The 12714-nt window shown below is 40.5% G+C and overlaps 1 protein-coding gene across 1 annotated transcript in view; it reads left to right on the forward strand.

Annotated features, from left to right (window-relative positions):
- Positions 1-12714, forward strand: part of CNTN1 (contactin 1) — a 159023-nt gene that overhangs the window by 119558 nt on the left and 26751 nt on the right. Inside the window, exons 10-17 of the mRNA XM_053405202.1 lie at positions 1820-2026; positions 2594-2690; positions 4979-5160; positions 5553-5677; positions 7550-7667; positions 8397-8547; positions 9887-10014; positions 11512-11687. Coding sequence (XP_053261177.1) covers positions 1820-2026; positions 2594-2690; positions 4979-5160; positions 5553-5677; positions 7550-7667; positions 8397-8547; positions 9887-10014; positions 11512-11687 — 1184 coding nt within the window. The remainder of the gene's footprint in view (positions 1-1819; positions 2027-2593; positions 2691-4978; positions 5161-5552; positions 5678-7549; positions 7668-8396; positions 8548-9886; positions 10015-11511; positions 11688-12714) is intronic.

The raw sequence follows: 12714 nt of genomic DNA on the forward strand, positions 1-12714 counted from the left end.
ATAAGCTGCTTAAAGCCTGTAATAAGAGAAGCACAGATCAACCTCGCTGCTTGACTTTTACTTTTTTTTAGTTCCTTAGAGAGAGGTTGGTTCTCTTCAGATTAAAGAGCGGCTGCATCTGGTTGCTGTTAAAAAGCTTTTGCTGATAAAGCTGGGTGAACTTTTGCGCTTACATTCCCACAAATGGCAAGCATGCTTCAGGCATAATTGGAGCGCTTACTGTGCCATCTCCTAGCATAAAGCCAGCACAAAGCCTGAGTGGAAGTATATTTGAACTAATCGGATGGGAGGAATGGTAGGCAGTTGAAGTGTAGAGCGGGTGGCTCTGGTGTGACAGCCAGCAATCTTGCCATTTGGCGGAGAGTAGAGGCAAGCTATTAGCACTATTCCCTGCGCACCCAACGAAAGCTTTGGCCATGTTCACTTCAGGATTGTCATACTGCATTACAGCTTCCAACTGGGTTAATGTTCTCCTCTAAGCAACCAGAAGGGGAACTTGCAATAACTATTTCCAGCAGCCACAGATACTGTCTGCCAGGAAACAAGATCCTGCCCATTTCCACTGTTGGGTGCAGTGTATGCCTCCAAGTGATAGTTGTTGGGAATCACAAGTGGGGAGAGTGCTGTTGTGCTCAGGTCCTGCTTTCAGCAAAGAGTCAGGCCAGTAGAATGGATGAGATGCTCTGTGAAATATAAGCAGCTTATGATATGACCAGGACAGTAAGTGCGCTCTAGCCACAGATGTGTACAGTGACACTATGGTATTGGCAGTTTAGTTTTCCAAACCCTTTCCTAATGACCCCTAACATCTCGAGGATCACAGGATCCCCACTCCTGATTATGGAAATAAGCAAGGGTGTATTCAGAACTCTACCAAGGTGAACAGCATTGAAGGCAGGACAGCAATGTGTTAGTTAAATAATATAACAGATAAAATAGGTTGTAAGTTGCAGAATCCAGCTACCAGATAGCTAGAGGCCAGCTCATTAGGACTTTCTCCTTCCCCTTTTAAGCTAGAACAACTTTTCAGCCCAGAAGATTTTGGTGTAAAATAATGAAGTGCTTCAAAGATACCTTTCAAGTTCTGAGCAGCCCTCACTGGGTTTTTTTTCCTACACTCACTGATTCTTAATGTCTTTTTAACCCTTTAACATGTCCCTGAAAACCTTACATCCTGGGACAGACCTGGAATACTGCAGTCAGAAGTTGTTGAAATTGGCAAAATATCTGGGGAAATGTATGGCAACCTATGTCGCTTTTGCCAATAGCTCAAAAAGGTCTTCTTATTTTCAATTTTGCCCCAAAGAAAGCTTCATAACTTTGGCCAAAAAGTCACTGAAACGTTCATTTTACATAGGGAAATGCCCTAAGATCAGTGGCAGAATGCATGCTTTACTTTCAGAAGCCACCATATTCAATTCCTAGCTTTTCCCGACTAAGGTTGGAAAACCCCATTCTCTGTAACTCTAGAAAGCCACTTCCAGTACTGAGCTAAACAGTCTTCTAATTCAATATATAAGGCATCTTCCTATGTTACAAGATACAGCAAAGTAATAGCTCAGTGGCAGTGCACTTTTAAGGTTCTAGGTGCAATTCACTAGCATCTCTGATTAAAAGTATATTAGGAAATCAGGGCAAGACCTCTAACTGATACGCTGGAGAATTTTGGTCAGTCAAATTCAATAGTAATGACTATAAGAACCATTTAACCTCATGTCAGGCAACTCATTATATTCATGTATTTGCACAAATTCTTTCTAGAATTGCACACACCTGATCCTTTTACAAATGTCAACAAAAACTTCCCCTTCCTTTCCAGATGATCTGAGTTACCGCTGGGTTCTGAATGATTTCCCAGAATTTATTACTTTGGATAAACGGCGGTATGTCTCACAGACAAATGGCAATCTATACATTGCTAAAGTTGAAGCATCAGATAAAGGCAACTACTCTTGCTTTGTGACCAGCAACTCAATCACTAAGAGTGTATTCAGCAGTTTTATTCCACTCATTCCTCAAGCAGATCGTAAGTATTTATCCAGAATATTAGGTACATCAGTTTGTCTGTTGTTTATTTTTCTTTACATTCTTAGTGCAGTAAAAAAATTTTGGCTATGTGCAATTGAAACTAATACACAAACAGATGTATTTGGTATAGTTCCTTCCAAGGCATTGCCATTTGTGGCTGGCTTCACTGTTCTCGTGGCATTACACTGTTAGATACAACTAGTGTTTTCTGAAGCATCACATTACAACTGGGACATGGTGTGGAGTTTGCTGAAAAACTTCACCCCACAACAAGGCAAGGCTTTGCACAATTAAGGGATTGATCAGAGAGCTTACACAACACTCCTTCATGCTTCTTTTATGTAAACCAAATATTGCATATTCTGTTGAAAAATTATGTCTATACTTTAAAAAAACACATTGGAACCATCGATCCCATGCAGATGGTCAAACTCACACAGAGTGAGTTTAGCTGTTCATACCATCCTGGTACTTCGGGTGTAAATATGTAGTAGAACATGTTTTTAAATGGTTGCCTGTGATTACAACAGACTGGTTTTTAGTTTTTCATTTCTTTTCATGTTAGGTTCAAAAGGCTATCTTCCAGATATCAGAGTGAGCTTCAAAGAGACATACGCACTTTTAGGACAGAATGTAACACTGGAGTGTTTTGCACTCGGAAAGTAAGTATGCTTGAAGTTGGTTCCACTCATGGGCACAGTTTGTGTAGACTAAACTGGGCCTGGGTTATCAGCCCTAATCTGCTGTCAGATGTAATCCTCAAGTCTGCACCTGACAATTGAGAGGTCAAAATATTCCCTTCTTAGACACTTTCCCCTTCCCCTGCCACACTCAAGGTGACTTTGTACATAGATTCAGGTGGGCAGCCATGCTCATCTACATGATCTTCTGTGTGATATGGGCCAAAGATCCTATGTCACTGAAAACCATGGAAGAAAACTGCCCTTGGTGAAAATGGCAATATACATAATAAAAAATGGCCCCTCTGTCTGGATTTGAAATTCCACACTTGGATTTGGACTCCACAGTGCCACCATTATCTTTCTATCTCCCTCCCTCCCTCTCTCCCTCCCTCCCTCCCTCTCTCTATCTCTATCTCTTTCACTCACTCACTCACTCACTCACACACACACACACACACTTTAATTCCTATGCTCTTGTACAGTTCAGTCTTTCTTTTGTATGCTGTTCTGTTCAAAATAGGGAGCTCCAGGTTCCCCTTATGTGAGAAATAATCAATACAGTATTTCAACAAAGCCACTCCGCTTCAGGGAGGGGCAGGGTTGCCCACAGGCCTCGCAATTTCCTGCCCTCAGTGGGGGGGCATGGCAAAACCCCCGCGTCACTGGGGAGTCCCAGCACTCGTCACAATCGCAGCCAGCCAATCCGGCTGGGGGGGGGGCAAGCCGCATTTAAGTGGCCGTGCAGCCGAGAGCTCCTCCTTCTGCTTCCTGGCTTCCACGGATCTCCCGTCCTCCCGCCCTTTCTTCCCATGTTCGACACCTTAACCTTGCTATGGACTTCATTTGGTTGCCTGTTGAAGGGGCCTGGTAGGAATTTTTCCACTTGGCAGATTGGCACCAGCCACTTGGTTTTCACCTACCTTGTAGCAAATCATCACAACTGTGTAAGGTTTGGTGGTTAGGCATTGGAAAAGCTTGGTTTATGGGAGGGGAGGTTGTGGCCATCACCTACCCCCTCCCCTTTAAGGGTATTCTGTTAAAAGAATCCTGGGGTCGTGGTTCCTGTCTGAAGCCCAGGTGGAGGCTAGGGCCATGGTACGAGCTTTCCAGTGACCCTGGGGGAGCTCTGTGTTGATATACATCAACAGGGCTCCCCCTACAGGTGGTTAACCCTTGTGAGGCTACCTGCATGGTGGGCAGGAGTCAGATATAGTCAGTTCGGGTCCAATGCCAAAAGCCAATACCACTCACATTCTGTAACCAATAAAAGTTGTGGCCTTTTTCAGCCCATTAACCTAAAATACATGTGTCCACGTGTTTTTATTCATCAAGGGAGGAGGTGCAGGGCCTTGACACGCAACTCATTTCTGCTTGACAGACCTTAACAATGATCTAAGTATTGTGCAAAATGCCAGGGTCACAAGTGTCTGCCCAATCTGTATTTCACAGACAAAGCAAGGTGTTGTTGTTTTTAATTAATAAGGTGTATAGACTGCTTTTCACTATCCATGTGGTAGGACTGGGGAAGTGGTTGACTGTGAAGATAGTGAGGAAGATATGAGGATTAGCTAAGTAAAGGGTCAATTAACAGCTAAGTAAGGGCTCAGTTGGTTTACAACAGGGATGGGGAAGCTTTATCAGCCCAAGATCCATGTTCCCTTTTCAGCAATATTCTGAGACCCAGGTGCCACCGTTATGTGGCATCAGAGGCAAAACTGAGCAGATCAACTATGGGAACTTTGTCTTTGTACAGTAGGTGAATTACTTCATACTCACACATGCATCTCTATCCTCTATCCAGCCAACCCAAAAGAAAAGTTATCAAGGGCATGTTCCAGCCAGACAAAAACACTCAAGGAGGGTGTTGCTGTTGAGGGGTGTTGTTCAGAGGGTGACAGATAGATAGAGTCCCATGGGCCAGGCAAAGAGGCCTGAAGAACTGTGTTTGATCCCCAAACCAAAGGTTCTCCATTTTTGGTTCATGGTGTATGGTCTGAAGGCAGATGATGCAGCCAGCTTGCTGGAGCTAAGCAGGTCTTGGACTGGTCTGTGCCTGGATAGGAGCCTCATGTACTTTAAAATCAATGGTGGAAGAAAGATGAGCTATAAATTTACAAAAAGAAAACAACTGGGTGTGGGTGTATGAGAAAGTAGTTCTGTAAGTAGAAGGGGAGAGCAGAGGCAGAAGGCTTGGGAAGGAATGACAAAAGACCACCAAAGGGCACCCAAACTTTATTCACATAGGCTCATTTTTCTTCTTCTCAAAGCCCTGTTCCAGAGATAAGATGGAATAAGTATCTTGAACCCATGCCAAGCAGTGCAGAAGTAAGCATGTCTGGTGCAGTCCTCAAGATCTACAACATTCAGTTTGAAGATGAAGGAACCTATGAATGTGAAGCTGAAAATCATAGAGGAAAAGATAAGCATTCAGCAAAAGTTTATGTTCAAGGTAGGTGGGACACTTCTTCATAAATTGCATTGCAGGGGTCACATGGGTTTTTGAGACTTATTTTAGGTTGCATGGTCTTTTCACCTGTACAGAAACATGCAATTGTTTCCAGAATGTGTGTTGTAGAGTTGGTTCATATATATGTATATATGGTTCCTGCTATGCAAATGAGCCATAGTAAGCCCTGGGTTTGCATTCTCCCCTCCCCCATGTCACAGGAGAAGAGAGTAATCATGCACTTTTAAACAAAATACAATTCATAATTACCTCCAAACTTGGGGAGGGGGGTTGTGGTTTGTTTGAACTGCAATTAGCTTGATTCTGGCTACTCTCCCCGCAACTGGTTTCGAACATGCATGAAATGCAAGAGTTGTGTTTTCTTTGTCTTTCAGCGTATCCAGAATGGGTGGAGCACATCAATGATACAGAGAGAGATATAGGCAGTGAATTCCACTGGCCATGTGTAGCTGCAGGGAAGCCTCTTCCAACAATGCGATGGCTGAAAAATGGAATACCGGTAGGCTTAGGTTATGCCCACAGTCATGTCATATCATGTTCTACTACCTTTTTCCCAAGGTAGTAGAAAGCACATAAATAAACCAAGAATGGTCTTTGATAAATAATGCTACCAAGTGTCAAATACATTTGTAAACTTTTTTTTAAAACAAAAGTCTACATACTGGAATGCTATATTGACATCATTTTCATGCAAATGCTACAACACATCATATTCATGCAAATCATGATTTTGAGCAATAGAAATAAAAATATCCTGATTGCTGTGAGTATGTTTTGTTGAATGCTCAAAGATCACCTCTCCCCATATGACCTAGACCCAGCAATCATCATTTGAGGTCCTTCTTTGTGTGCCTTCTCAGTGAGAGGGTGGCAACATGAGAACGGGCCTTTTCTGTAGTGGCTCCCCACTTGTGGAATGCTGTCCCCAGAGAAGCTTGCTTGGTGCCTTCGTTACATGTCTTTAGGTGTCAGGCAAAAACATCTCTCTTTCCCCAGGCCTTTGGCTAAGTAAACAGTATTTTAAACTGGGGAATATTTTTGTTTGTTTGTTACTATGGTATGTATTTTGTGTTTCTTTGGATGAAGGGGGATAGTATAGAAATTTAATTAATTCTACTAGAGTGTTCTTTAAAAGCTTAGAAAATTCTCTTTGTTTTCATTTCCTTTAGGGCATTATTTCCAATTGCAAAATTTACAAAGGAAAAGGAATCAAATAATATTTATTTTAGTAACAAAGGTTATTGTATAATTAACCAATAGATATCAGTCACTTGGGCTGCAAGTATTTAAGCCACGCACCTACTTTGTCACAGTGTTCCATTGCACCAGAAGCAGTTTACCCGTTGACCTGGAAAGCTGTCTGTGGGCAAATGCCAGCTTCCCCGGCCTGAAAGTGAGATGAGCGCCGCAACCCCATAGTCGTCTTTCACTAGACTTAACCATCCAGGGGTCCTTTACCTTTACCTTTACCTTTTACCAGTGTGTGTCCAACACAGAATTCATGTAAGCTCTATTGTCTGAAATAGTTATATCCGCAATGGGAGAAAGAGGTCATTATATCCGCCCTAAGTTTCATACGTGCACAAGTTGATTGTGACTTTTGCATGCAGCAAACTGCTCACACGGACTCCCTTTGCATAGAAATTAGAGTATCCTTTGTTTATCCAGTGACTGTTGCTGCATTGGTTAGCAATACCATCATAAACTAAGAACATAAGAAGAGTGTTGCTGGGTCAGGCCAAAGGTCCATGTAGTCCTGCATCCTGTTCTCTCATTGGCCAGTCAGATGCCATAGGGAAGCCCAGAAGCGGCACCTGAGTGCAAGAAAACTCTTCCCATATGATCCCCACCAATTAGTATTCAGAGGCATACTGCTTTCAACATCAGAATCATAGAATCACATAACCATCATGGCTAATAGCCACTGATAGTATTATCTTTGCCTAATGTCTCTTTTAGAGCCTCCAAGTTGGTGGACTACACCTTTTGGGAGTAAATTCCATAGTCCAACATTCATGTTCATTGGATGGTACCTAGTTCTAGTATTATGGCTGAAGGAGAAGAACTTCTCTTTCTCCACTTTCTATCCTCCACTATCCTCCAAATATTGTAACCTTTCCTTATGGGGGAACCACTCCCTCTTTCTCAACCTTTTCCAGCTCTACAATATCTTTTTTCTTCTTTTTTAATGTGATGACCAGAACTGTAGATAGGATTCCAAGTGCAGTAGCACCATAGTTTTGTATAGTAGCATTTTATATAGGCAGTTTTATTTTCAGTCCCTATTTCGAACAGAAAGGAATTTAGGCAGTTTTTAATCATCACTGCTGCCTTGTGCCTATTATATCTTTATTGTGTCTTTCACTTTTAGTATTGGAAAGGAGATTTGAGATTTTCTAGCCTGAAGAAAGAAGATGAGGGCATGTATCAATGTGTAGCAGAAAATATTCATGGAATGATTTATTCAAATGCTGAGCTGAAAGTTCTCGGTTAGTGAAAACATCATGTTCTGTGTCATTTGAAACCATTTCTAGTAAATAAAACAGATAATGTGTGAGTTTACCTTTTATTGTTGTTACATGTTTGAACTTATTTATATTTCAAGTATTTATTGTGTTGTTATTATGTAGGTAATCCTGGTAATTTTGTCAAGGAATGAAATAAAATTTAAAAAGCAATAAATGCAGGTGTGAAGCTTTCTTCAGCTTCATTGGTTAGAGTAGCCAACCAAAACTCTAGCTGATTAATCAGTGAGTCTGCACAGCTGTGAGTTAAAATAAGTATATCTTAGTTCTGGTGTGTTACTATAAGAAGGATGGAAAAGTTAAAAAAAAATAGACTAGCTTGCCTTGCTATCTACCACTGAATACTAGTTTTGGTTTATTGAATTCATATTGCCTTTGATATCTGAAAAAAAACACCCTATACTGAGGATTTGCTCATATGCAATACGTTTACATTTAATTGATTCATGAATTGATTATCTGGTAAAAAGGCAGATGATTGAACTCATCTTTAATCAGTTGACAGACCTGGTAGATGAGATCTTCTTAATTCTGCAAAACATCATATTTAGATAGCAATCATACATCTGGGATTAAGTCTCATTGATCTTATTGGGACTATCTTCTGAGTAGACATTGTAGTATTGCACTGGTAGTATCTGAAATGAGAGCATAATTTCTAAAAGTATTTATCTTTGTGTGTTTTTCCTGCAGTTTTAGCCCCAACCTTTGAATTCAGCCCCATGAAGAGAGAGGTCTTGGCTGCTAAAGGAGGTCAAGCTATAATTGAATGTAAGCCTAGAGCAGCTCCTAGGCCAAAACTCATATGGAGTAGAGGAACAGAAATTATTAGAAATTCAACCCGGTCAGTATTATTTGGTTAGCACAGCCAGCACAACTCATGAATCCACTATTTCAAGTGCAGCCAGTTACAAAGACCAACCAGGAATTTGACAAGCTGCATTGCTGCTTGTCTGTAGCTAAAAAGGGGGTGGGATGAAGCACCAGCAGGATAGAATGGAAGTCTCTGTTTAGCCTGGTGATTCACATTACCCCCCGTCGTATGAAGGTACTCCGTGCAATTAAAGGGAAGTACAGCTGTACCCATCCTCCTTCCTCCACACCCCATGACCTTTGCACAATAAACAAAGGTCTTGAGGTCCATAGATACAGACATACTCAATGTGTGGTGGCCAGGGGTGGAGCCAGGAGGACAGGCATGATGTTGGGTGGGCCAGTGGTGTGACTCTGCTTCTTTTTAATTGCCTGGAGCCCTTTCACATGAGTAGCACATGAAAGGGGCTCTTGTGTAAGCCTCGGAGGAAGTCATTTGTTTTACAAATGGTTTTACATCATTTCCATTTTGAACTCCATAGGATAATGATGGAGTTCAAAGTCATTTCTTAAGGGAGGACACCTCCAAGTGAGTTGTCTTCTTCTTAATGCTCAGCCTCCTGCTGGACTCCTGTCCTTCTGCACAGAATCATTTGCTTCATCTTTTAGTTAGCTGAAGCTTGTCATATTGTCTGAACTGACCAACTATGGTTAGTATTAACTATGTTTAGCTTAAAACTATGATTTCTAAAGTTGAAGTTTAAACTGGCCATAGTTAATGTTGACCAGATATGTTATGTGGATTGATGTTCACCATGGGAAACTGTGGTTAACTCCTCCCTTCACTTTAACTAATGAACAAGTCAGAATATTTCCCACTGAGTGTAGCTTTCTGTTTCATCCAAACCAGAAAACATCCACACAGCTTTGGAACGAGCCAGAATATTAAGTCAACTTCAAACCATAGCTTCTGATTCATACAAAATGGGAAACATTAGTTAGTGGAAGATTTCCTGGCTTGTTCATTGACTCATACAAAAGGAAGAGCGAAGTAGTTGCTCACTGGTACAAGATTCATTCATATTAAGTCAAGTCTCACATTATGTAAACTTATTGGTTAACACAAGCTATGTATCACTTTCCATACAAATGGTTGTTTGGGATAGGAACTTATTGCATTATTTGGATATTTTGAATGTATTGCCTAAACTCCAACTTCTGGGTTAGGGCAGACCATTTTACTTTATATGTGATGTTGTTATATATTGTAACAATTTAGGTCTAGTTAAAAAAAGAAATCCAATATGTTATCAATTACACAAAGCCATTGTTTCTTCTTATATGTTTCCTAACAATTTCCCTTTCAATAGGATACGGATTTGGTATGATGGAAGTCTGGAAATTATTAATGTCACAGCAGCTGATGCAGGCAACTATACCTGTTTTGTAGAAAATAACAAAGGAAAAGCTAATAGTACTACTACGCTTTTGACCACAGGTAACTGTTGTTTATTGCCTATCAAGTAAAATCAGAAGACACAATGGAAGCAGAGCAAAAAAACTTAATGCTAGTGTACTACTGCCTGCCCTTGAGTCTTATTCAAATCAGTTCAACATAAATACTTCTAAGTCAAATTAGAATAATTTAGAATACATTTATTTAGTATAATTTATAATGTATTGAGCAAGATAGCAATCAAACTTCTCTAAAAGGTGATTTGTACAGGATTTTGTACAGGATTTTAATTGGTGCCTCAATTAAAAATGACACAATTCACACAAATTGCAATTGAGCTGATACTTTTGTTGCAGATTGAGTGGCAGACATGCTCTCACTCTACCCCTCATCCACCCACAACAAAGCAACATTTCTGAGCCTGAGGCTCACAGGGAAACCAGGCAATATCTAGTGAAGGCAAGTCGGGTCAGTGCAAAAGGCAGATAAGAACAGAACCTTGGATAGCTCCAAGGGGGTCCTGTTGCCTGAAAGATTCTCCTCCTAAGGTGGCTAGAAGAAGCTCTTGTCTCTGCAGGGAGCTAGAGCAAACTCAGACTTCATGTTGGTTCACAAGACATGTAGGTTCACTGGAGTATCTGCCTTAATTTGTGGTCTGTGAGGTTGGGGAGATAAAGATTTATGTTCTCTGAGTCAGAACTGGCAGGGTTGTGTCCTTTCACAAAGAGGTCCAAAAAAAAAAAAGGCACTGAGAGGTTCTCTCCACAAGAAAGCAGCCTGAACCTCATCAGAGACCTTTGCCATGCACTGCAAGGTCCTTAAGTTGTGGGTCATGACAACATTGGCATAATTTACTGCATGGACTGTAAATTAAGCTCTCTGGCGCACATACTAGATTTGACATGGATTACATCTTTTTATTATATTTTTATTCCAACTTTTCCCCAGGTGGCCTACATAACTCTTATTTTATCCCCACAACAGCCCTATGAGGTAGGTTAGGCTAGTGACTGGACAATGGTCACCTAGTTATCTTAATGGCTGAATGGAGATTTGAGCCCTAGTCTTGCAGATCCTAGACTAAAATGTTTATAATTACACCACACTCACTCTGAATTCTGTTGAAGTCATAGGAAAAGGACCATCTCTCTGTTTCAGATCCCTCTTTGTTCTACTGCTATTCCTATAATAATATTTGTCTATTGTATGCAGGGTTATATACATATTATTATAGTAGTATATATCTATATCTTAAGACAGCAGTCCTGTGCACAATTGCACGGGAGTAAGTTTTACAGAACTCTGTGTGTCTTACTGCCAATTAAACAAGGCCCAAAACATTACTAAAACACCGTAAGTATCTTTTTTCATTACAATTGAGAGGCCTCAGCAGAAACAGAATGTAATAGGTCTGGAAATGGACTACAGTTGTCATGGTGAGAATAATCCATAGTGAAGTTTTCAGATACAGAAGTTTAGTTGCACTTCTACTGTTTTGTTGATGTGCAAATGTTCTGCTTTCTCTCCTAAACTGCACAGCGGCTACAAAGATTGTTTTAGCACCAACCAATGTTGACGTCACAGTTGGATGGAATGCTACCATGCAGTGTCTCGCCGAGCACGATCGATCTTTAGACCTTACTTTTATTTGGCTTCTCAATGGATATCCAATAGATATTGATAAAGACAATGAACATTATGAAAGGGCCATCATGGTAAGATACAGCACATTTTTATCACAGTAGAATTAGGCATGGTTTGTGTGATAACTTTTCGATTTTCTTCTTTTCCCCATTTTTTTGTGGCAGTGGGGCAGGGAAGAGAACTAATTTTAGAAGGGATGCGGAAAAGCCACCTCCATGGACTAGTAAACTTTTTCAAGCTAGTAGTTTACTATTAAAGGGGGACATGACATTGTTGCATCTTGTAGAAACTGCATTGTTTATCGACAAGATAGCAGAACTCATGCTTCAGAATTAGCTATTCCAAGACATTTCTACTTTTCACTGCTCCTAATATGAAAAAGTTTAACTCCTGATGTCTACAAGTGTGATTGCCTCTGGCACTTACCTTCATTGTTGGGAGTTAACTATTATTTTGTGTTTTTATGAAAAGCAACAAAATATAAATTGAGAAAGAAGACAGTTGTAAATGATATAATCTATAACACAATCCTAACCATGTAGTATACTAAAAAATAAGTCATACTGATTTCTCCTGTACGAAAAATGGGCACAGCTATCCTGAAATGTGGCATTCTTCTTCCTAGAAATGTTGTTTTGCCATCTCATACTCCGCTATTTTAAATCATGCTTATTTTAGATATCCATCAGTAACTTTCCCTCTTTGGTAATATTGCATAGAGCTTACACTCCTTCCATTTGTTTCCATTTATTCATTAAAATAGTAATGTTGCATGAGTAAATTCACAACATCTTAAGACTTATTTTGCCCAATAATTTCTGGTTTAATATATGTGATACAAGGCCCCCATTTGCTACACAGGCCACCTTGGAGCCCAACTTGAAAGGTGTGGCTAGATTAAATAGGTACCGTCATTTTCAAGGGAGAACTAGTTCATGTGTGAAGTCTGAAGCACTCCCTGTCTATGATTCTTTCTTGCAAATGGTTCTACTTTCCATTAACATTCCAATGAGTTGCCTCATGGTGTACAGTTCTATCCTGACAGAGTTGAAGGTGGCACGATAAAGACACAGTTTCTTGTATCCCATTCCAAATCCC

Source organism: Podarcis raffonei, chromosome 10 (assembly GCF_027172205.1).
Source record: "Podarcis raffonei isolate rPodRaf1 chromosome 10, rPodRaf1.pri, whole genome shotgun sequence".
Lineage (NCBI taxonomy): Eukaryota > Metazoa > Chordata > Lepidosauria > Squamata > Lacertidae > Podarcis > Podarcis raffonei.